Source organism: Petromyzon marinus, unplaced genomic scaffold, assembly GCF_048934315.1.
Source record: "Petromyzon marinus isolate PM22_M1 ecotype Great Lakes invasive population unplaced genomic scaffold, UKy_Petmar_22M1.pri1.0 PM_G_Scaffold_19, whole genome shotgun sequence".
Lineage (NCBI taxonomy): Eukaryota > Metazoa > Chordata > Hyperoartia > Petromyzontiformes > Petromyzontidae > Petromyzon > Petromyzon marinus.
Genome location: NW_027422750.1, coordinates 199806 through 225877, shown reverse-complemented (window position 1 = coordinate 225877; position 26072 = coordinate 199806). Strand labels below are relative to the sequence as shown.

Sequence of the window (26072 nt, the reverse complement as noted above, 5' to 3'; positions counted from 1 at the left end):
ACGAGCTGGAAGCACTGGTGCAGGAGATTAACGATAAACGCGCCAGGGACTTGGAGATGTTGAACGAGTTCCAGAATTCACTATTATTCGAGGTGAGAGGATGTTACTACGACCCAGGGTCGCCTTAATCTGGCTCTCTTGAGCCTCTGGGGCTTAACACCTGGGTCCTTAGGCGCCCTCATTCTGGCTTTGAAACTGTGCGAAGGATTTATGAAACAAGCCTCAGAGTTGTAACACTGAACCTGACGGGGAGCCTTCAGACCAAATTGAACGAGGGCCATTTTCAGGAAACGGTTGGCAAAAATCATCAATGATGATTGCATGTGAAAGAAATGCTGTATCTTTTAAAAAAACGGACTCAAATCTGATGACTTGATCTCCCTTTTGTACATTTGGGTAAGCAACTTCCGTTGAGATCTTAGAAGTCACCGTTCTTGAGGTGCGCTCTTCAGATACCCAGTGGTCGCTCATGGAACCCAAGTAGCAACAAACTCGTTTTTTTTTACCAGCTAGACCAGGGGTGGGCAAATTTGTTGACTCGCGGGCCACAGTGGGTTCTAAAATTTGACAGAGAGGCCGGGCCAGGAACAGATGGAGTGTTTGTGTGAACTAAATATAAATGACGTTAAAAATCATTACGTGAAAGGATTTGGCCTTTAACAGGTAGCAAAGCATTCGTTTGCAAGGCAATTTAACAAGTTGCACGAATATAAACAATACAAAAACATAAATTTTGATTTAAAGCTTTCGTGACTGCAGTAATTCATATTCTTAGCTCTTTCGGTAAAGTCACGTTGAAGGGAAACAATAAAATAATAAAATATAAATAAAACAATAAAAATTCTCACGACGTTTCGACCATAACACAAACGGTCGTCATCAGGTGTGTCGGTTTGCAGTAATTTACTTATTTTGAAATATATATTTCATTATTTTATTGTTTCCCTTCAACGTGACTTTACCGAAAGAGCTAAGATTATGAAATACAAAAACGTGTCGTAACTCGCGGTCAAAGTGCGCCATCTAGTGGGAAAATGGGGGCATTACAGGAGAAGGAAAATTTAATATAATAATATTTGGACAAGTTCGGCGGGCCGGATTAAAACGCCTGTTGGGCTGTACACGGCCCACGTCTGAGCTAGACACAACTCTTTCACCATACGGCAGGATTCCTCACGTTGGCTATTAGGCCACGTGACATCACGCACGTTATCTCTGTCTTGGGGGAGCTTGGCTGCAATCTCGCTTTATCTCTTATCTCCAGCTATTTAACAACAACAAAAACACTCAGTGGGACACTCCAAGAGCATTTGACTTACAGCCCACCGGTTGCGCATTTACTTACCGTAACAATGTGTGTTTCCCTCAAGTTTAGTTCAAATAAATGTTTAACGAGGTGAGAACTCAAGGGACCAGGATAGTCTCATTATTCAAAATCGATCCCCCGAGTCCAAGGTTGACAAAAGAGTAAGCAACAAAGAAAGTACAGAAATTATCAAATAAAAAATCGGAAGAAAAAATACAACAGCCGCCATTCACCGCTCCGCCACTAACTGGTGGTAATGTCACCAAATAGCTTGCGCCTTTGAATCCATGGTGCCCGTTTCGAAGGCAAGAGGTCATTGGACAGGCCCAGATCATTGTGGGTTAACTGACAGAGGTAAATGGCAGATGCACGGCCTGTGAGCCCCACTGTGCCAACTTGTGTGTTTTAGCCACCCACTGCTCCACTCTTGAGCGTCGCTCCTCCACCCTATGTTGATGCTTGCAGAGCGACTGCCTCCAACTGCCCAGTAGCATCCTTCATGAGCCTCCTCCACAGAGGCCGATCTTGACAACGCTGGTACCAATCCTTGGCAAGTCCAATCAGCTTTATATTCTCCTGTACCACAGCAGCCCCTGTGTTCTGTAGCTTGTACCATGACCATTCAGTCCCTTCTATCTGGCTAGACAGAAACTGATTGGGCATGCGGTGGCTGGGCATGTGGGCTATGTGACCCAGCTAACACACAGTCTAGCCTCATTGAGGAAGTCACTGGTGTGACTTTGTCCAGATCTTTCAAGAACATGTGAGTTCCTCACAACACAGCAGGGTGGATTGGAGGCAGGCCAGCCTGAATGTTTCAAACCGATGCAAAATGTTCCTTTAAATGTGTTCAGTTCCACGAAAACAAAACACGATCATATGAGGAATTGAAAACATTTCCCTCCATTATTGCTTGTAAAATTGCCCTTTCGCCCCCCCCTCCCCCCACTGTAGGTGTCTCAGGTGTGCGATGCTATCCGCTCCTCCATCATGTCACGTCACGAAGGCTACAATATCCGCTTGACCATGCAGTTTGGGGAAATGGTGACGGTGCTGCAACAAGCTCGACAACAAGAGGTAGCCCTCGCCACCTCGTGGCAAGCCCTGGACTCAATCATGCAGTTACAACAGAGGCCCTAGAGGGCATCAGTAATGGTCGTGTCAGACATGAGCCCTGGGGTGTTTATTTACAGAGAGAAAAAGCAACGTTGGAAGTTCACAACGCCCATGGCGGATTAACAACGGATTTGTTGGTTAAGTCACGTAAAATAGAAATAATAATAAAAGGAAATGAATAAAAATAAAACCTACGACGTTTCAATCGTAGCACAAGCGGCGATCGTCATCAGGGTTCATATTGGCCATGCCATGTTCTGACTGAGTTCGTACCAGATTGAGGCTTCACTTGAGCCTAATGAGGTGCAGAGTAATGGGAGAAAACTGGCAGAGGAAAAAAACCCTATAGAGGAATCGAGCCGGAGGACTCCACCATTTGTGGAGGTGCAGATGTGCGTGTTTGGCAGGGGGATTACACGAGGCCAGTACTTAAAAACATTCATATGCCAGGTTCCAAAACTTAAATACAAATTGTTGGCTAATCCTTCACGCACAACGCTCCTCCACACATGGAATTATATCACATTTGTATAACATCTAAACATGATCCTGGCCCACTTATTTTTTTAAATTATCAAGTCAAAGTTGATTTCCTGCTCAAATGTGCAATGGTGTTGTGTTTACAGCCCTTAGCCAGTGTTAGAAATGTCACATTTCAATGATGGGTGTGAGTCGACCCATAGGACAACCACTGTTTACTTCCGTACTTAGTGGTACTAATTGTATTGGCCCTTGAGGGCTCATAGGCTGAGTCAACCCCCAACCTTAGGATTTTATTGGTTTTTAATAAGCTATTAATTCCATAATTGGATGTTATAAATTTGAGCACTTTTCAGATTTGTTGCATAGATAGTATGAGTTTTCAGATTTTAGTTAGACCTTTTCGGCAATGTTAATTGTAAAATGTTGTGAAATGTATTCTAATATATTCTTAGCTGTTACTGCATCCGCTTTTAAAATTGCTTTGTACTTGCTGTGCTTTCGTGATGTTTCATGAGTGTTGACCCAGGGCTCACTGAAATAAAATACATCGAGACTCTGGGCTTACACTTGGTTATAAAGTTAATACTGGTAGGAACCTCCTGGTTATTACACCACCAGCCCACAGGGGATTATTGTTGTGTCAGTCCGTCGTGCATCCAAAAATGGGAGGGGTGTGGCTGGGTGGAGATGGGAGGGTGGGGAGGGGCTGGGTGGGGAGGGGAGGGTGGGGAGGGGAGGGTGGGGCTGGGTGGGGTGGGTAGTGGAGGGGCTGAGTGGGGTGGGTGTGGCGGGGTGGGGAGGGGAGGGAGGGGAGGGTGGGGCTGAGTGGGGATGGGTGGGGCTGGGTGGGGAGGGGCTGGTCACCCCGTGGTGCCCTTATAAAACTCAACGTGTAACCTACTCACGCCGGCTCATGCCCGCCCTCACAGAATCAGGCCAGCAGCAGATGGGAAGAAACTGTTTTTATGGCGTGAGGTTTTGGTCCTGATGGACCGAAGCCTTCTGCCGGAGGGGAGTAGCTGAAACAGAGAGTGTCCAGGGTGGGAGGAATCGGCCATAATCTTCCTCGCTCGCCTCATGGTCCTTGTCGTGTGCAGGTCCTCGAGGGTTGGTAGATTGCAGGCAATTACCTTCTCAGCAGTGTGGATGATACGCTGCAGTCTGCTCTTGTCCTTGGCAGTGGCAGCAGCGTACCAGACGGTTATGGAGGAGGTGAGGATGGATTCAATGATCGCTGTATAGAATTGCACCATCATTGTCTTTGGCAGGTTGAATTTCTTCAGCTGCCGTAGAAAGTACATCCTCTGTTGAGCTCTCTTGGTGAGGGAGCTGATGTTCAGTTCCCACTTGAGGTCCCGGGAGAGAATAGTGCCCAGGAAGCGGAAGGACTCTACAATTTTGACTGGGGAGTCTAACTGGGTGATGGGGGGGGGGGCTGTATTCTTCCTGAAGTCCACAACCATCTCAACTGTCTTTAGAGCATTTAGCTCTAAGTTGTTCTGGCTACACCAGGTCACCAGGTTGTCAGCTTCCCACCTATAGTCAGACTCATCCCCACCAGAGATCAGCCCAATGAGGGTGGTGTCGTCCGCAAACTTCAAGAGTTTGACGGACAGATGATTGGAGGTGCAACTGTTGGTATACAGGGAGAAAAGCAGTGGGAAAAGGACGCAGCCCTGAGGAGTTCCGGTGCTGATGGACCTGGAGTCAGAGATTTGTGTTCCCAGCTTAACGCACTGCTTCCTGTCAGACAGGAAGTCTGTGATCCATTTACAGGTGGTGTAGGGCAAGTTCAGCTGGAAGAGCTTGTCCTGAAGCAGGGCAGGGATGATGGTGTTGAAGGCAGAGCTGAAGTCCACAAACAGGATCCTGGCGTAGGATGCTGAGGCGTCCAGATGCTGTAGGGTGAAGTGGAGGGCCATGTTAACTGCGTCGTCCACAGACCTGTTGGCTCTGTAGGCGAACTGAAGGGGGTCCAAGAGAGGCTCTGTGATGGCTTTGAGGTGTGCCAGGACCAGGCGCTCAAAAGACTTCATTACCACAGATGTAAGGGCGACCGGTCTGTAATCATTTAGTCCTGTTGGCCTTAGCTTTTTGGGCACAGGGATGATGGTGGAGGACTTGAGACAGGCTGGTACATGGCATGTCTCCAGGGAGGTGTTAAAGATGTTGGTGAACACCGGAGACAGCTGGTCAGCGCAGTGTCTAAGGGTCGCTGGAGAGACAGAGTCCGACCCGGCTGCTTTGCGTGGATTCTGCCTCTTGAAAAGTCTATTAACTTCTCCCTCCTGAAAGGAGAGAATCGTCTCTGTAGTATGGGTGGGGGGTGGGGCCTCTCGGGTGGGAAGGGGTGGTTCAGGATAGTCCAATTGTCTTTCAAATCTACAGTAGAACTCGTTCAGGTCGTTGGCTAGGCGGGAGTCGTTAGTGGTGTGGGGGGCTCTGGGTTTGTAGTTGGTGATCTGCCTGAGCCCTCTCCAGACAGAAGCAGCGTCGTTAGTAGAGAACTGGTGTTTTAGTCTGAGTACAGTCGTTTAGCCTCTCTCACCGCTTTGCTAAACCTGTTCTTCGACTCCTTGAATCTGTCTCTATCCCCACTCCTAAACGCTTCCTCCTTCTCCAACCTCAACCTTCTGAGCTTTGCTGAGAACCAGGGCTTATTGTTGTTAAAGTTCACCCTGGTACGTGTTGGGATACAGCAGTCCTCACAGAAGCTGATGTCGAGCATATTTACGGAATACACCACGTGGTGGTGCCGCCGTTGACCCTGGCCATTGACCGAGCAGCCCAACGTTCCTACTACCAGCTCCCTCCGCAGGAGAATGTGTTATGTTATCTTATCTCACACCACGGTTAATGGTATGGTTTACAAAATGGAGTATAATAGCGCCTCGCAGCTGTCTCTCACCCCTCCTCTGTTCCGACCATGGATGAACTCGTCCGTCTGAACGGGGCCCGTAGCTATCCGTGGTGCTAAAGTTGAGGGTAAGAATCCACCCATTTTTTCGCCATATAGCATTGTGATATATAACGACTTATTGTTGGTAGCTTAGCTGATTGGAGAATATAGAGTTTATTGATAACATTAAGGTAATTTATATTTTAGTTTTTTATTGGTTCACTATATAGTACTGTGAATAGCTCGGATGTGTAGGCCTTGACTTCAACATAGTCATTTCTGTGACCAGTCACTAGCTAATCACTCAGTTATTTCAATGCTAAATTCGCCTAGTTATTTCAATGCTAAATTCTCCTGTTTGATTTGTACTAAGTGCCTCGGTGAATGTGTATGCTCTGACTTTAACGTAGCTATTTCTGTGACCAGTTACAAGCTAATCACTCAGCTATTTCAATGCTAAATTCTATGATAATTCCTTTGTCAAGAGGTGCCTCTGCGGATGTGTATGCTTTAACTTAGATATTTCAATGCTAAATTCTATGCTAATTCCTTTATCAAGGGGTGCCTCTGCGGATGTGTATGCTTTAACTTTTAACATAGCTATTTCTGTGACCAGTCACAAGCTAATCATTCAGCCATTTCAATCTAATTCCTTTGTCAAGGCGCTTTGTTTCCTCTCACACAGCTTAAAGGTCGTGATCTGAACGTGGCTCTTTCACTCCAGCGCTGTCCCTTTTCACACCATCGATATGTAAACTCCCCCTCGCCCCCTCGCCGGTCTGCACATGTTCACCCTCTCTACACCGTTCATCGTGCTAAGTCTGCCAATTAAATGCTAAATTCTATGCTAATTCCTTTGTCAAGGCGCTCTGTTTCTTCTCACACAGCTTAAAGGTCGCGGTCTGAGCTTGGCTTTTTCACTCCAGCGCTGTCCTCCAGACAGTCTTGTCCCTTCACCTGATGAAGGCCGCTTGCGTCGTGGCCGAAACGTCGTGAGAATATTATTGTTATTTTATTTTATCAATTTATTATTTTATTCTCATTCTACGTGACTTTACCGAAAGAACCAAAGAAGAAGTATGTGTTAGCTAGAGTAGGTCGGTGGTCACCACCTTATGTGCAGTGTTATATTACTTACCGTTCTAATAAATCAGCGTTGCCTCCCAAGGAGTCGTGTGTGCACCTAATTCGCACCCACTACAAATGCAATACTACTGTAGAATTCAGTGGTAAATGCAATACTACTGTAGAATTCAGTGGTAAATGCAATACTACTGTAGAATTCAGTGGTAAATGCAATACTACTGTAGAATTCAGTGGTAAATGCAATGCAACTGTAGAATTCAGTGGTAAATGCAATAATACTGTAGAATTCAGTGGTAAATGTAATACTATTGTAGAATTAAGTGGTAAATGCAATAATACTGTAGAATTCAGTGGTAAATGCAATAAAACTGTAGAATTCAGTGGTAAATGCAATACTACTGTAGAATTCAGTGGTAAATGCAATACTACTGTAGAATTCAGTGGTAAATGCAATACTACTGTAGAATTCAGTGGTAAATGCAATACTACTGTAGAATTCAGTGGTAAATGCAATACTAATGTAGATTTCAGTGGTAAATGCAATACAACTGTAGAATTCAGTGGTAAATACAATAAAACTGTAGAATTCAGTGGTAAATACAATACTACTGTAGAATTCAGTGGTAAATACAATAAAACTGTAGAATTCAGCGGTAAATGTAATAAAACTGTAGAATTCAGTGGTAAATGTAATACTACTGTAGAATTCAGTGGTAAATACAATAAAACTGTAGAATTCAGTTGTAAATACAATACTACTGTAGAATTCAGTGGTAAATACAATAAAACTGTAGAATTCAGTGGTAAATGCAATAAAACTGTAGAATTCAGTGGTAAATGTAATACTACTGTAGAATTCAGTGGTAAATGCAATACCACTGTAGAATTCAGTGGTAAATGTAATACTACTGTAGAATTCAGTGGTAAATGCAATAAAACTGTAGAATTCAGTGGTAAATGCAATACTATTGTAGATTTCAGTGGTAAATGCAATACTACTGTAGAATTCAGTGGTAAATGCAATACTATTGTAGAATTCAGTGGTAAATGCAATAAAACTGTAGAATTCAGTGGTAAATGCAATACTACTGTAGAATTCAGTGGTAAATACAATACTAATGTAGAATTCAGTGGTAAATACAATACTATTGTAGAATTCAGTGGTAAATGCAATACTACTGTAGAATTCAGTGGTAAATGCAATACTGTAGAATTCAGTGGTAAATGCAATACTATAGAATTCAGTGGTAAATGCAATACTACTGTAGAATTCAGTGGTAAATGCAATAATACTGTAGACTTCAGTGGTAAATGCAATACTATTGTAGAATTCAGTGGTAAATGCAATACTATTGTAGAATTCAGTGGTAAATGCAATACTGTAGAATTCAGTGGTAAATGCAATACTACTGTAGAATTCAGTGGTAAATGCAACACTACTGTAGAATTCAGTGGTAAATGCAATACTGTAGAATTCAGTGGTAAATGCAATACTACTGTAGAATTCAGTGGTAAATGCAATACTATTGTAGAATTCAGTGGTAAATGCAATAATACTGTAGAATTCAGTGGTAAATGCAATACTACTGTAGAATTCAGTGGTAAATGCAATACTACTGTAGAATTCAGTGGTAAATGCAACACTACTGTAGAATTCAGTGGTAAATGCAATACTGTAGAATTCAGTGGTAAATGCAATACTACTGTAGAATTCAGTGGTAAATGTAATACTACTGTAGAATTCAGTGGTAAATGCAATACAACTGTAGAATTCAATGGTAAATACAATAAAACTGTAGAATTCAGTGGTAAATGCAATACTACTGTAGAATTCAGTGGTAAATGCAATACTACTGTAGAATTCAGTGGTAAATGCAATAATACTGTATAATTCAGTGGTAAATGCAATAATACTGTATAATTCAGTGGTAAATGCAATAATACTGTAGAATTCAGTGGTAAATGCAATACTACTATAGAATTCAGTGGTAAATGCAATAATACTGTATCATTCAGTGGTAAATGCAATAATACTGTATAATTCAGTGGTAAATGCAATAATACTGTATAATTCAGTGGTAAATGCAATAATACTGTAGAATTCAGTGGTAAATGCAATACTACTGTAGAATTCAGTGGTAAATGCAATAATACTGTATAATTCACTGGTAAATGCAATAATACTGTATAATTCAGTGGTAAATGCAATAATACTGTATAATTCAGTGGTAAATGCAATAATACTGTAGAATTCAGTGGTAAATGCAATACTACTGTAGAATTCAGTGGTAAATGCAATAAAACTGTATAATTCAGTGGTAAATACAATACTACTGTAGAATTCAGTGGTAAATACAATAAACCTGTAGAACTGCACACGCTCTTGTGTGCCGGTTACCTAACATTTACAAACGGAAGCACAGTTAAATAAACATCCCCAATATCTGCATTACCGTATATGTTCAACAGTATGAACATGCAACTCTTTGTCGCTTAATGCAGATACTCTGCAATGGGTATACGGCACAGCGCTCGTACGTGCTGGTTTCTGTATGCACCGACACACAGGGCATAAAACGAAACAGGCTGCATCAAGTGTTTATTCGTATATCAACACGAAACGCATCATTAAACCTCCAAAATGTAAAAAGGGACAAACGCTCCCAACATTTTCTATTGAACACATGAGTACAGTATAACGTAATGGACACATCTTCCATTTTCTTTGGTTCTTTCGGTAAAGTCACCACCACGTACAATGAGAATAATAAAATAATAAAATAACACGATAAAATTCTCACGACGTTTCAGCCACAACGCAAGCGGCCGTCTTCAGGTGAAAGGAACAGACCCGTCGGGACGACAGAGCTTCAATGAACGTTGTTAAGATTCGAAGCGACTTTTTAGCTGGTTGGGGGAAGTGAGGCACCTTGACAAAGGGGTTTACATATCAAACAGGAGAATTTAGCATTGATATGTAAACCCCTTTGTCAAGGTGCCTCTCTTCTCTAAACCAGCTTAAAAGACGCCTCGAATCTTAACAACGTTCGTTGAAGCTCTGTCGTCCCGACAGGTCTGTTCCTTTCACCTGAAGAAGGCCACTTGTGTTGTGGCCGAAACGTCGTGAGAATTTGTTATTTTATTTTGTTAATTTATTATTTTATTCTCATTCTACGTGGTGGTGACTTTACCGAAAGAACCAAAGAAGATGAATCCTTGCAGTCACGAAAGCTTTAAATAGAAACATCTTCCATTCTTTCTTAGCTTTCTTCTTTTATATACGCGAGGGATTTGCCTCTCGAACGGTGGGGTTCACGTCGAAAAATATTTGACGCCTGGCACGCCCTAAGCCCCGCGGTGGGAATAGGCTATTCCTTTTTCACGTCCGTCACATTAAACTTTGGTTTTTGCACCACAGGTTTTGACTTCAGCATCGGTCCAAACGGACAGCTGTCTTCACCTGATGGTTTCCTCTGCTCGTGAATGAGACTGGGACTTCCCGGTGCAGTTCCAGTGGTATTTGAAACTGTGGGAGGCTGATGGAAAGGACTTGCGACCGCGGATTTTGGAGAACTGAGAACGGACTGAATTTGAGACGAGTTAGACGCTGATTTTACATTAAAAGGGTTTCCACTACTTGGTTTAGGACTCACCGGAGGTGGTGACTTGACAGGAAAAACGGCGTTCTTAGTCTCTGAATGACTCGACGCCACACTCACGCTAGATGGCTCGTCATCTTTGAACAAGACGCTTGGGAAACTGACTGGTCTGAATGGTTTCGGCTTCCACTGGTGAACTCGTGGTGGCTCAGTTACAATCACCTTCTTAGGCATGCCAGCACAACTGCCGGATCGGATGGCATCAAGCATGGCCAGACGTGCATCCTTGGGCCTACGCTCTGTACCTGTGGCCCCGTTACCCACGAGGATGACAGGAGGTGGTGGGGCTATGGGGACTGGAGGAGAATGCACAGGTGCAAGCCGTGGCCGCACTGTGGCTGAGTCGCCCGAGTCGGCTTCTCTCAACTGCTGAGACACCAGTTCTTCGTCTTCTGCTGCTGCCGCTGCTGCTGCAGATGGGGTCTATGGAAACCAGAAGACAGTAGAACACAGCAGTCAACGAGACACCAAGACTTGTGCTACCTGGGGTAACAACACTTCAAGTTCAGACAAATCACGCCATTGTTCGATGCCGTGCAAACGTACATCCTCAAGCTCAAAGAAAATTATGTTGAAGGACGTTTTTGTTAATGTATTAATGGGAGCAAGACAAATAGGCCCTAATATGCGTGATTCGTGTAATTTGCAACAGCTGTCAGGTTCACAAAAGTTCCATTATCCACGGCCCTATTCTTCCTATTATCCTCGATTATCCCCGACTTTCTCATTAGTCATTGCGGAATGGCTTCCTATGATCTGAGATTTTTGAAGGTAAGTGTCCCACGCGGGCACATACATCCCTATCGTACAGAAACTTTTAATTTAAAAAATCACTTTGGCCAAAGCAAATGAACGGATGGCACTTGCTTTGTTTATACACTGCATGGGAAATCAAAGACACAAAGACGAGACACACACACACACGAGACACAAATATCCCCACCCTCCCCCACCCTGTACAGCTGTCACTGACTCTTGGAGCAAGTGATGTTAGCACGTGCTAATGTTTACACACCGCACCGGGTACTCATTTGAGGCCGAGTCACGTAGAAGGGAAACAATAAAATAATAAAAAACAAAACAATAAAATTCTCACGACGTGAAAACCACACCTGATGATGATTGCTTGTGTTGCAGTCGAAACGTCGTGAGAATTTTATTGTTATTATTCATTGTTTCCCTTCTACGTGGTGGTGACTTTACCGAAAGAACCACGAATGTGAATCCCTGCATTCACGAAAGCTTTAAATCAAAATTAAATACACAGCTGTCACTTGCATTCCCACTTACTTTTCTCAGTCGTTTCCCTCCTGCGCCTGATGGAACAGCGACAGAAATGCGAGCATCTCTCTCTGCCTCACTGTCTACAGCTGCCAGCATTGCCTGCAGATGTTCACCCGAAACCTAGAATATAACGGAACAGCGACCAGAACATTTACGGAAATGTTGTACAACGTTTCACGTTAGCAAGGTAAATGTTTAATATAATATTGTTAGCTCTTTCGGTAAAGTCACGTTGAAGGGAAACAATAAAATAATAAAAAAAATATATAAAACAATAAAAATTCTCACGACGTTTCGACCATAACATGACCGTTTGTGTTATGGTCGAAACGTCGTGAGAATTTTTATTGTTTTATATATATTTTATTATTTTATTGTTTCCCTTCAACGTGACTTTACCGAAAGAGCTAAGAATATGAATTACTGCAGTCACGAAAGCTTTAAATCAAAATGTTTAAGATAACTTTAATTATACATGTGCAATCATGGTTAACAATGCAGGTTCTACAAATACTTTTTTTTTAAATAAACGAATCACATTTAATTTAGGCTAAACACAACATTTTCCATATTTATTACAATATTTTAAATGTGACGATGTAGACAAAGCAGGCTGACCTTTCTCAATGTGCCCACGTTGTCTGTAGACTGAAGCGCTTCCATTAGGGAACCATGTGCATTGTTATCCTTCACAATTGGTGTTTGCACCACAGGTTTTAACTTCAGCATCGGTCCAAACGGACCGCTGTCTTCACCTGATGGTTTCCTCTGCCCGTGAATAAGACTGAAACTTTCCAGTGCAGTTCCAGTGGTATTTAAAACTGTGGGAGGCTGATGGAAAGGACTTGCGTCGGTGGATTTTGGAGAACTGAGAACGGACTGAATTTGAGATGAGTTAGTGGCTGATTTTACATTAAAAGGGTTTCCACTACTTGGTTTAGGACTCACCGGAGGTGGTGACTTGACAGGAAAAACGGCGTTCTTAGACTCTGAATGACTCGACGCTACACTCACGCTAGATGGTTTGTCATTTTTGAACATGACGCTTGGGAAACTGACTGGTCTGAATAGTTTTGGCTTCCATTGATGGACTCGTGGTGCCTCGGTTATAATAATCACCTTCCCCGGGTCACCTGGAGCATTTGGAATGTTGGCATTTTCTTCCGTAGAAAACTGTGGTGGTGGTGGAATCGTGAGCTCATCCTGTTCCCAATTTACCTGAATTGGTGGCAAAGCATGTACAGGTGTTGTATTTGTTGTGGTTGTGCCACTGTAAGTTTCATTCGGAGCATCAATGGCCTTGTAGGCTGTTCTCTTGGCAATGGCAGATGCCACGTAGATGCTGGAGGCCCTCCTGCCGGGACGGAAAAATGCATCTTGCTTTGAGCTCGATGGTGGTGGTGGTAGTGGTGGTGGAGATGTGGCAGTGCTGGCAAGTGGCTCGGTGGCAGAGTGTTGCTGAGATATTGCCTCCGTAGTACACTGGAGGGAATGGGACCTCTGGAATGGGCGAGCCACAATTGAGAGCCCTGATAAATGAGGAATCATTGGTGGAGGAATCACTGGTGGGGGAATTAATGGTGGAGGAATCACTGGTGGAGGACTTAATTGTGGAGGAATCACTGGTGGGGGAATCAATGGTGGAGGAATCACTGGTGGGGGAATTAATGGTGGAGGAATCACTGGTGGGGCAATTAATGGTGGAGGAATCACTGGTGGGGGAATCAATGGTGGAGGAATCACTGGTGGGGGAATTAATGGTAGAGGAATCACCGGTGACTGATGTGCTGTATGCTGTTGTGGATTGGTTGTAATGTCACCGATCTTCGCTGTTGAGTAGTATTTCAACGTTTCTTTGATTTCTTTTGTAGCATTGGTTGCAGTAGCATTTTCAGTCTTGCCGGGTTCTGTTTTATAAGCTGGTAGAAGGAATGGGACATCAGCTGTTCCAGGTTTTGGTCTTATGACTGGCTTGGAAGGAACAATTCTGTAAGTGGTCAATCCCACTTTAGGAAGGTAATCTCTGGTGATTTCATTTGTGGACCTCCACCGATCTGAAGGCTGCTTACAGACAGGAAAAACTGGAGAAGATGTTTCAGCAGAATGATTTTGACATTCAACTTCAGGTGCACGTCGCTCTTTTGAAATTGATCGAGTCTTGTGAAAAATTCTGTTTTGCATCGAAGCCCCAGGCTCATTTGACTGGTCCATTACTGGCTGTGAAGTTTCATTTATTTCGGATACTTTTTCACTTTTAGTTAGCCTTGCTTCTGCAATAACCTTGCAAACTTTGTCTGGCTCAACTATTTCTTCTCTAGCGCCGGCAATTTCTTGACGGATTTCCACTGGCTGGATCAATACAGACTCTTCCACGTGCGTCTTGTGTTGGCGTGTTACCAGTTGTTCCGTATGCTGTTCATGCACTACGGGGATTTTCTCCACGTGCGCATTTAGACAGGTTTCGTTTTTAACGGGCATTTTATCCAGGCACTTTAGACTTCCTCCACCACGCCTTCCTGCCCTGCTTAACTCACTATTGGGTTTGGTGGACGTGTCAGGGAAAGCCACGGGTAACCTTTTACGTCCGGGGTCTTGTTCACCCACGACACAACCAGACGCTTCTGCGGTGGCCCCAGTAAAAGACCCACAAAGGGCAGGTTTGGATTTACGGTCAAGTTGCTGGGCCAAGGCAGATTCCCGAACCTTGGCAAGGAAGTCGACTTTCGCTTCATTACCATTCTTTGTCTGAGTAACGGGTGGCTCGGCAGAAACCTGCGGCGCGTTTCCAGCCTCGTTTCCATCGGCTGCTTCCATTCTTTGCTCAATTGGCTTTGCCAGCTGGAATAAAGTTAGTCTGAAATTGCATGGAACATATGTAAATTAACAATATGTAAATCACTAATTCGAATGTTTTTTTTGTTGGTATTTTGGCAGGCTGTTTGCTCCACAGCCTGTCAACATTTTCGTGGAAAAATGAGGACCGGGAAGGTTAAAGGACTTTCAAAAGATCCTTCAATTAATCCACACACTTTCAAAGGAAATGGTGCCCCTGCTGCAAGGTTATGCAGTTGTTTTACCTTGTAAGCATTATTCTGCAGTATGAAAGTCAATTTTATATCTGAATTAACATGCCCTAAAAAAACTCTTAATAAATTACATATTTTATCAAAGTAGCGTAATAATTAGCCAATTGTCGGAACACGATTACAATTTTGATCACAAGATATCTAAATGAACAACCATTTAAAGAAACAGTTTATTGGATTAAAATTACTTCTGGCCTCCATACTGCTTATACAGAGCCATCTATTCCAATGAAGCCGTGCATTTTACAATATTTACCTTCTTCATTTTCATCCTTTAACGGTAAGCGCCCAGAACTTTGAGCGGAGGCTGAGAAACACAAAACAACATTTCCATACATGTGAATGCCATTCATTAGCATCAGCACATTTGACTTACCCATAACCGGTCAAGTGAATTCTTTAAGGTTCAAACAGCAGCTGGCTGTTAATATAAAACATGTTCGTCACATGCATGCACGCACACACACATACACATAAGTACTCACATACACTCACTCACAATCAAATATATACATATACACACTATGTACATGCTCACTGGACCAACTTGCTCACTGATTGGATGACTGTTGGATTGTGATGCCACCTGACTAACAAGAACACAACTGACAGCATGCAACTCCCATCACAACACATTGCACGGTACGATGCCATAGTGCGGCACATTTCTGTGTAATCTATCACAAGACAAGATTTCATCCATATAGTAATAGGTTTTACCCTTTTAACTGGCACAAAAAACTGACACCTTTATTCAAGGCATCATGTTTGCAATAACCACAACACAAGCAGTCAAAATGCAAACAAAAAGACAACTCTGATAATAATATCAGAGTTGTCTTTTTGTTTGTTGTGGTTATTGCAAACAAGATGCCTTGAATAAAGGTTTCAGTTTTTTGTGCCAGTTAAAAGGGTAAAACCTATTACTATATCTTGTTACTGGCAAAGGAGGTCTCATAATGTAAAATATTTCATCCCTTTTACTGGTCATCTGTGAAAATGAGCTTCACAGTTCATCAGATTTCTCCAGTCTAAATAAAGATTCTGATGGCACCCCAAAATTGCAAAATGTCTCTCTTCACAATAATAAAAAAAATAATTTCGTTTGGTCGATGAACAATTCATCCCGGCCAAATCTCTTAAACATAATTCACTATTGCTTCGCGAGGACATTAAACCCCGGAAACATTACTGGGTTAGGCACTTTAACATTCCACGACTTCAACCCTTCATTAAGCGTAACAATGATGATACATTCTGTGTTGATGTCCTCAAAAATAAGTCGCCAATTAAATATTTCACCTTGTCATCATATTACAAACGGTGCTTTGACTGACGACAGACATCGTGGGGCTCATAGACTCTTTGTGTTTCTTCGGTAAAGTCACGACGTAGGTAAAATAAAATAAATAAAACAACTACATTAAATCACGACGTTTCGGGGGCAACACCAAGCTTCCGTCTTCATGGGGAAACCGTCACGGCAAAATTGCTGCATCAACTCGATACATAAATTCAGGTGGAAACCGTCACGGCAACATTGCCGCATCAACTTGATACAGAAATTCAGGTGGAAACTATCACGGTAATATTGCTGCATCAACTTGATACAGAAATTCAGGTGGAAATCGTCACGGCAACATTGCTGCATCAACTTGATACAGAAATTCAGGTGGACACAGGTCACGGCAAAATTGCTGCATCAACTCGATACAGAAATTCAGGTGGAAATCGTCACGGCAACATTGCTGCATCAACTCGATACAGAAATTTAGGTGGAAACCGTCACGGTAAAATTGCTGCATCAACTTGATACAGAAATTTAGGTGGAAACCATCACGGTAAAATTTCTGCCTCAACTTCATACAGAAATTCAGGTGGAAATCGTCACGGTAAAATTGCTTGATACAGCTGTGACGGTTTCCACCTGAAGAAGGGAGCTTGGTGTTGCCTCCGAAACGTCGTGATTTAATTTAGTTGTTTTATCATTTATTTGTTTTTTAACTACGTCGTTACTTTGCTGAAAAAAAACACAGAGTGTGGTGAATCCTTGCAGTCACGAAAGCTTCAAATCTGGAAATAGTGGGGCTCACAAGGTAAATGTGTAGCAGCAGAGGTCTTGTTGAAAGAAGACAGTTGAAGCCAAACAAAACCGCATGCACGATTGGAACGTGTTCGCTTACCGTCTCCCCTGTGTAAACATGATGTTGACAAATCGGCTAGGTGATGATACTGTGTAGGAACCTCCTGGTTACTACACCACCAGCCCACAGGAGATTATTATTGTGTCAGTCTGTCGTGCATCTAAACATGGGAGGGGTGGGGCTGGGTGGGGAGGGGAGGGTGGGGAGGGGCTGGTGGGGAGGGGCTGGGTGGGGAGGGGAGGGTGGGGAGGGGCTGGGTGGGGAGGGGCTGCGTGGGGGGGTGGGGCTGGCTGGGGAGGGGCTGGTCACCCCGTGGTGCCCTTATAAAACTCAATGTTTAACCTACTCACGCTGGCTTGTGCCTGCCCTCACAGTCGGGCATATTTACGGAACACACCACGTGGTGGTGCCGCCGTTGACCCTGGCCATTGACCGAGCAACCCAACAACGTTCCTACCAGCTCCTCCCTCCGCAGGAGAATGTGTTTAAGTTTAGGTATTGTGCCTAAGCAGTTCACTGCACTAAAAGCAATGGAATTTCACTTTTTGCTCCCCGAGATGCTTGCAGGTTGTTACCAAGACGAAACGAACAGAAGCTTTTTTTAGACATACTTTTTCGCTTAAATCAAAACGTTTGCCCGATGGCACAGCTTAAATTCCCGCATTTTGAACAGGGCCAAAAAGCGCCGCTCCGTCGTAAAAAAAAAAAAATCGGCCTTGAATCGATAGAACTATAAAGGGCACTTGATAAAAATAAAAAAAATGGAAAATGTGAGCACGTGAGAGCCCTCTCTCTCTCTCACGTGCGGAGCTGCTCCGCCTTCGACGCTCGTTCTCCACGCCGGGCTGCACAGGAGGAGTGGATCCAGGCTGCGACAACAACAACAACGCCGCCGGCCGCGCCTGTTCTGGGGCAGATCTCGGAAGCGGAGGCGGCGGCTCGGGGCCGGCAGCCTGCGTATCCCAGGCGGTGGTGCATGGGGGGGGAGGAGGAGGAGGAGGCGCACGGGGCTTGGTGCGACGCCGCAGCGTGCCGAGCGGCGACGTGGCTCCAGCGGCCCGGGTCGAAGGCGAGGCCAACGGTGCGGGAGGGGGTGACCGGCTTCTTCCGGTCTCCTGTGCGAGGCGCGGCTGGCCTGGAGGGCTCTGAGCAGGAGACACAAGGTTTACATCGTTAGACCTCCTTTGCCAGTAGCCAAAATGTAATAATAATAGGGGGTTTTTCAACCTTTTTTCTGGCAACAAAACTGAAACCTTTTACATTATGAGACCTCCTTTGCCAGAAACAAGATATAGGAATAGGTTTTACCCTTTTAGTATGCCTTTTGGCGTCTTCTGGTCCAACACCAGTGGAGACTAGGCTCTAAGAAAAGCCGTCTCGCGTGTGGACCAATCAAATTCAAGGACAGTGCATATTATTATCAGAGTTGTCTCTTTTGTTTGCATTTTGACTGCTTGTGTTGTGGTTATTGCAAACATGATGCCTTGAATAAAGGTGTCAGTTTTTGTGCCAGTCAAAAGGGTAAAACCTATTCCTAAAACTGAAACCTTTTTACGAGGATTCATGTCGCTGCATTAACCACAATGCACGCCTTTTGGCGTCATCTGGTCGAGCACCAATTTGGGTCGAGGCTCAAAAGAAAGCCGTCCCTTGGCGTGGACCAATCAGTTTCAAGGACAATGCTACATATTATCATAGTATTTTTTTCGTTTGCATTTTGACTGCAAGTATTGTGGTTAATGCAGTAGACATGAATCCTTGTTAAAAGGTTTCAGTTTTGTTGCCAGAAAAAAAGGGGAAAAACCCCTATTAAAACACAAAGTTGTTAAGAGATATCCACCAAAGCCAAACCTATCTCCGGCACAATACTGTACAACTATTTAATACATTTTGATTTAAAGCTTTCGTGACTGCAGTAATTCATATTCTTAGCTTTCGGTAAAGTCACGTTGAAGGGAAACAATAAAATAATAATATATACAAAACAACGTGACTTTACCGAAAGAGCTAAGAATATAACTATTTACTAATGGTGGTGTGTTATGTAACAAAGAACTTTATTGAAATCCAAAAACTAATTCGTTGAATTTTTTTTTTTTACAGCTATTGGCCAAACATCCCTGTGCAGGACCCTCTTGAATAGGAGTCTTCAGACTCAGTGCAACTTTCCTGAACATGTAATTATTCTTACGGGTGTAACACATTGCCATGCTGGTCAGTGGGAGATTGTTGAAGTATGATTAACTTAAGTGCAATTTTAATTTTTGAATGACGTGAAATATTAGGTAAAGAGGTATATAAGAAATAATCGATTTCAAGGAGCATCTTCATGATACTCAGCTCGAGTATCATGCCAATAATGGAAACTATTTATATTCCAGATGCTACGTCATTGGTTGGCTATGCACGATGTGAAAGACGTTCAACATACTGCCAATGCATTAAACATATGCAGTATCACAATAAAACAGCATGTAAATGCCACAAAAACTTTGAAGGAGCCTGAAAAGGCTTCATAATTTTGTTTTTGAAGTGTGGTTGCTATAACAATTTTGTTAACAAAGAGATTAAGTAACCAAAGCCTTAGGTTTATTTTATCTCCATATATATGTAAAAGACAAAAAGGTGTGAGTATGTGTCTGTTCAAAATGTTTAGCGAACTTCCCGACATGCAACAAACTTTAAATTTGCCATGTGGGTACTTTACAGACTGTACACCGTGCAAACCTTATACAAATACACTTTTGTTTTAGTTTTTTGGTGGGGGGGGGGGGGGGAGCTCAATAATGTATTTGTTTTTGCACGGCAAAACATAAATGCTGTGACGTCAAATCTGTCACGTGACCCGCGCATGTGGAAGCCTAACGCATTGTAGTGTAGCATAGCCTGGCACAAGCGTCGTGGTGACGTCACCGCCACTTAGTGGCGAATGGCGGTTGTTGTTGTTGTGTATGTGTGTATGTGTGTGTGTATGTGTCTGTGTCTATGTGGAAGCGTAAAGCATTGTTGTGTAGTGGTTAGCGCGCTGTGTATGTGTCTGTGTGTATCTGTGTATGTGTGTGTGTCTGTGTGTATGTATGTTTGTGTGTGTGACTGTGTGTCTGTGTGTGTATGTGTGTGTGTCTGTGTGTCTGTGTATGTGTGTGTGTATCTGTGTGTATGTGTGTGTATCTGTGTGTGTCTATGTGTGTGTGTGTAAGCCTAACGCATTGTAGTGTAGTGGTTAGCGCTACGCCGCGCTACGAACCCGGCGACCCCCAGTTCGATTCCCGCTCACTGCCACCGCCGGCGACGATTATTTCAACCGCTCCTGGGCCTCCCCTAGGTCGACTCAGCCTCAAACGAGTAACTGCCGTGTTGTGTGTGTGAACATCGCCACCGGGGAGACAAAGGCGGCCGGGCGTGGTGGACCCAAGTCCCGGGCGAAGCCGGCTAGTGACAGCTCAGCCCGTGACGTGTATATCCATGCCGTGACCGTACAGCTCATGCAGGCCAACGATGCCATTACCCTCTCATATCCCGACCTGCATCGCGTTGGCACAACGGTGCACAGTAAAGTTCACGCCAAAGGCCCCTCGTGACGCGGTGCTGCCCAACGGGCGTTTGCCGATGTGCTGCTCCACCCATTCAGTCGCCTGCACGTGTTCACCTACACGTGTTCACCTACACGTGTTCGCCTACACGTGTTCGCCTACACGTGTCCGCCTACACGTGTTCGCCTACACGTGTTCTCCTACACGTGTTCACCTACACGTGTTCACCTACACGTGTCCGCCTACACGTGTTCACCTACACGTGTCCGCCTACACGTGTCCGCGCAGCGTCAGTAGGCTCCGAACGTTACTGAGCACGACATAGGTTGCAGTATTGAGAGGGGGGATATTGTTGAAACAGCACAATAAGTTGTGTCACGCTTTCTACAGGGTTGGGTGTGGGTGGGGTTGCACGTTCCTCCAGGGATTCAAGCGCTGTTCGTTCGGCCAATGCACACGGTGAAAGCAGACAAAGATACTGCTGCGCACTGCACTTCCATTTACTTCCTTTAGGTCACCGTCGAAAAAGTCTTGCTGGAGGGCAAATAAATAAAGAGGTTTCGATTTTAACCGAACATTAAACTAATTTTCAATGGTACAGTATCTTTTTTCCAAGTAGTGGTATCCCAAACTTTTCGCGGCTGCTTAAATTCCCTTTTCACACCATCGATATGTAAACTCCCCCTCGCCCCCTCGCCGGTCTGCACATGTTCACCCTCTCTACACCGTTCATCGTGCTAAGTCTGCCAATTAAATGCTAAATTCTATGCTAATTCCTTTGTCAAGGCGCTCTGTTTCTTCTCACACAGCTTAAAGGTCGCGGTCTGAGCTTGGCTTTTTCACTCCAGCGCTGTCCTCCAGACAGTCTTGTCCCTTCACCTGATGAAGGCCGCTTGCGTCGTGGCCGAAACGTCGTGAGAATTTTATCGTGTTATTTTAATTTATCAATTTATTATTTTATTCTCATTCTACGTGGTGGTGACTTTACCGAAAGAACCAAAGAAAATAAATGAGAGGCGTTTTTATTAACGGCTCGCAGCATTTAACAAAAGTCAGCTCACAACTCATCTATGGGATGTAGGGAAATAAAGATTCCTTTTCTGCTGGTGGACCCGTGCACGTTTTTGGTTTACAACCTTACTTTTAAGAGCAGCGCAACTGTAGCGTAAGGTTATTAATAATTTCTGGAAAAAAAAAACAGCAAAGGGCTATCACTTAAAACGGTTCACCACAATGGATGGTACAAAAAAAACCTTGATTGAAAGCTTTCGTGACTGCAGTAATTCATATTCTTAGCTCTTTCGGTAAAGTCACGTTGAAGGGAAACAATAAAAAAATAAAATATATATAAAACAATAAAAATTCTCACGACGTTTCGACCATAACACAAACGGTCGTCATCAGGTGTGAAAAAACCGTTTGTGTTATGGTCGAAACGTCGTGAGAATTTTTATTGTTTTATATATATTTTATTATTTTATTGTTTCCCTTCAACGTGACTTTACCGAAAGAGCTAAGAATATGAATAAAGAAAACCCTCATTAAACAAACACTTAACGTCATATAAATCGACAACAAAAAGCTTTAAGAACAGGATTTGCCAGTGGTCAGCGATAACATCGACAAAAATATTACTCACCAGCTCACTTTATTTTCCGATGGGTGTGGAGGGCAAGCGGCACCTGGCCACGTGGTCCCTACCCTACAACTCAAGTGCCAAGGCCTACGTGCTATGGTGTAGCGCGCAGGGAGACGTGCCGCTAACAAGTCTCCTGCTTTTGAACTAAATACGAGAGAGTAAGTTCTAAGAGGGGCAGAGTAACGGCAAATTCAAACGTGTGCTGAAATTTGGACCTAAAACCGCACCGGTCTCAGTCTGTGTCACGTCCTGTAAATCACAAACTGGAGAAGCCACGTTGATCTTGGCATTAAGCCTGCACACGCTTCGAATTGAAATGTACATTGCACTGTATGCACACAACATTACACCTGATGATGACCGTTTGTGTTATGGTCGAAACGTCGTGAGAATTTTTATTGTTTTATATATACATTATTATTTTATTGTTTCCCTTCAACGTGACTTTACCGAAAGAGCCAAGAATATGAATTACTGCAGTCACAAAAGCTTTAAATCAAAATTATTGGTGTTTTGTTGCTGCAAATATGGCGATGGGGTTCCTCCCCTTGCACATGATAAATGTATCACGCACGGTATTCATGCCACAGCCTGCACCCCGCTTGAAAGTTGTTTGTGCTTCCCATAGAGGGGCATACTTCCCACCCCCCGGGTTGAGAACCACTGTATTAACCTTTTAAATAGTACATTGTAATAACTGTTAACATATATACGCAAAAAACATGTCGCACCAACAATTTAAATGTGTATTGAGTGACACCTACAGCAACCACGATACATCTGCATTAAAATAAACTGATACATTTGAATTTAAATATTTCAAAAGTAAATCAAGGTATGTGATAAATATAAACTTAAAATCGGCTGTAATTTAATCATTCAACAATCCAGTTGTACAGTGATCACTGAATTAACAGTACTTACCCTGAATTTGATGATTCTCAACATCAATGGAATCAGCATGAATCATACTATACAGCTAAATAAATCGCTAATGCTTCCAAAAGGGTGCACTGTCAGCTAAATTGGTCTAAAACATGTTTTACCAGTGAATAATTTCTGGAAAGTTGTTGTTTTGCAGTTTACACCTACACCTGTACAACTTATTCCACCAAGATAACTTACACAAATTCTCAAAATGGCATTAACTGATTTAGTTGATAGCTAAAATTATTTTCCAATACGATTCTAACAATAAAGTGAACCAGAAAACAAAGATAACGAACTATAGGACTACACTGCATAACACATTGATATTTTTGTGGGGACCTTATAAGCTCCCCACAAAATATCAATGCCACATTTTAAAATGTAAAAAGGGTAATTACGAGTGTTGTATTATATTTAAAAAAATGTCTTTCACGTTGAATTATAAGGTCGGCATGACGGAAAATTATCTTTTTCAACAGTTTGATGTGCAAAAAAATGCGTAACATTTTAATGACACAGTCTGCTTTAGCTTTGAAGCTATGAATCATGTTGACAGGTTTCAAGGTTTTTTTGCCAAAGGCAAGCTTTAATTTGAATCATAGCACCATAATTCAAGACAGTTCTTCAAGGGCAACTGAGTATTAAAAGGGAACGGGGTTAGCGCTAAAAAGTGATGGGCCTGTGCGACATTTACCGCTGTGAGCACAAGCATGAGGAATTATTTTCTGTTTAGCACTGCCGTTAGTATCGTTAGCGGGGCTGTAAACAGAGTTAGTACTTACGTCTCTGCTACTGTCACCATGCATTGAGCTGTTGGAACCACGCTCGGAAACATCATCATCATCACTCTGGGAAAGCCACAGCAGCAGAATGAGGACATGACACGCGGGTAAGCAAAGACAGCAAATACTCAACAATGCGCACGGGGGGAAGTTGTTAGAATAACCAAAACAGCTAGAAGTAGCTGGTTGCGTGTGTTAGTATCAACAGCAAGAACATGTCCCAACAGCGTTCAAAGCAAGCTTCTGCACGCAACGTGTTAGTATATTCAAATATAAGCGGAAATATAAAAATAAAAAGCAAATGCCTCCAGAATACATTTGAACTATAAACACACCGACTTGTTACAAATATATATTTTGTTACTGGCAAAGGAGATCTCATAATGTAAATGCTCACGCCGAGCCCTCAATACTCTGATGGTGCGCTGTTTTTGAGTTGTACGCCTTTTGGCGTCTTCTGGTCCAACACCAGTGGAGACTAGGCTCTAAGAAAAGCCGTCTCGGGTGTGGACCAATCAAATTCAAGGACAGTGCCAATATTATTATTATCAGAGTTGTCTTTTTTGTTTGCATTTTGACTGCTTGTGTTGTGGTTATTGCAAACATGATGCCTTGAATAAAGGTGGCAGTTTTTGTGCCAGTCAAAAGGGTAAAACCTATTACTATATCTTGTTACAAACATGTCTCCGTGTATCTACACATGACACTCCTCTCGACAAGAGAATAACACACCGTTTAATGAAGTCACAAGAGAACACCACAGCAAGAAAAAACACCGCTCAATTTCAAATACGCAGGGGTGCAAGTGTGTCACGTACTGACCTTCTTTATCTTTGGCCGCAAAAAGCTCCAAAGCCCTTTGTGTTTTTTCTCCGGGAGGTCTGCTTTGTCGTTCAGGCCATGGCCCAGCTCTGTAACGCAAAGAGAGCCACTCAATACATCCACAGGGTACTCTTTGGTTCTATTCGCTAAAGTCACGTAACAAGCAAAAAAATTAAAAATTCTCACAACGTTTCGGCCACAACGCAAGCGGCCTTCATCAGGTGAAGGGACCGTGCTGTCATGAGGACAGCGTTGGAGTGAAAACAGCCAAGCCCAGGTCGCGTACTTTAAGCTGTGTGGGAGGCTGTTTTCACTCCAACGCTGTCCTCATGACAGCACGTTCCCTTCATCTGATGAAGGCCACTTGTGTTGTGGCCGAAACGTCGTGAGAATTTTTAAATTTTTATTTTGTTGTTGTTTGTGACGTGACTTTACCGAATAGAACCAAAGAGTACGGATCCTTGCAGTCGCGAAAGCTTCAAATCTAGAACATCCACAGGTGAAGGTTTCCATTACCTGAGCGTTAATGTGCATATAGCAACAGGGATGACACGCAGCGAATTCGCTTCACAGTGAACGGTCCGTAGTTTTTGCAGATGCAACACAAAGTTAAATTATCATTAGACCTCCTTTGCCAGTTCCAAAATGTAATAATAATAGGGTTTTTCCCCTTTTTGATGGCAACAAAACTGAAACCTTTTTACAAGGATTCATGTCTACTGCATTAACCACAATACCTGTGCACCAATCAGTTTCAAGCACAATGCACCATATATTATCATAGTATGTTTTTTGTTTGCATTTTGACTGCAGGTATTGTGGTTAATGCAGTAGGCATGAATCCTTGTTAAAAAGGTTTCAGTTTTGTTGCCAGAAAAAAGGGGAAAACCCAACTATTATTAAAGTTAAATTAATTAAGCCTTTCAATACGTGGTCTATTTTTTTATTAATTGTACGACGCTTGAAACCCAAGAAACTTCAAATTGCAAAAGGTGTACTATTTTCACGCACGTACCAAAATTATCAAGGTGTTTATTAAATGTTGATATAAACATGCATATTACACCATACTTGTGTATATATATTTTTTTAGGTACACCTCTACGGAGCGTTCACATTGTTCATTGTAACAATACTTCTCCACTAGATGGCAGGATTGTAAAAAAATTAAAATATTTTACACTTAAATTTCGATTTAAAGCTTTCGTGACTGCAGTGATTCATATTCTTGGCTCTTTCGGTAAAGTCACGTTGAAGGGAAACAATAAAGTAATAAAAAAGATATATCAAACAATAAAAATTC

General features: G+C 43.0%; 1 protein-coding gene and 1 long non-coding RNA gene across 2 annotated transcripts; both read right to left on the bottom strand.

Annotated features, from left to right (window-relative positions):
- Positions 1–9472: 9472 nt before the first annotated feature.
- Positions 9473–14647, bottom strand: LOC142912085 (uncharacterized). Its single transcript, XM_076060382.1, has 3 exons — positions 12452–14647; positions 11840–11953; positions 9473–10972 (listed from the first exon to the last, which is right to left on the bottom strand). Exons 1-3 carry the CDS (start codon positions 14645–14647, stop codon positions 10259–10261), a joined length of 3024 nt encoding a protein of 1007 aa, XP_075916497.1. The 3' UTR covers positions 9473–10258.
- A 2827-nt stretch (positions 14648–17474) lies between these two features.
- On the bottom strand, positions 17475–24826 carry LOC142912146 (uncharacterized). The gene is made up of 3 exons (XR_012933926.1): positions 24770–24826; positions 23948–24013; positions 17475–18208 (listed from the first exon to the last, which is right to left on the bottom strand). It is a non-coding gene; the product is annotated as an uncharacterized LOC142912146 (long non-coding RNA).
- Positions 24827–26072: the final 1246 nt, after the last annotated feature.

What these genes read in the sequence shown, in the direction of transcription:
- LOC142912085 (XM_076060382.1), bottom strand. Translation starts at nt 14,647, where the DNA reads ATGGAAGCAGCCGATGGAAACGAGGCTGGAAACGCGCCGCAGGTTTCT. An exon ending in ACGTGGGCACATTGAGAAAG is followed by an intron (nt 11,954 to 12,451) that starts GTCAGCCTGCTT and finishes GTTATATTCTAG; the next exon opens with GTTTCGGGTGAACATCTGCA. An exon ending in GAGGGAAACGACTGAGAAAA is followed by an intron (nt 10,973 to 11,839) that starts GTAAGTGGGAAT and finishes TGGTTTCCATAG; the next exon opens with ACCCCATCTGCAGCAGCAGC.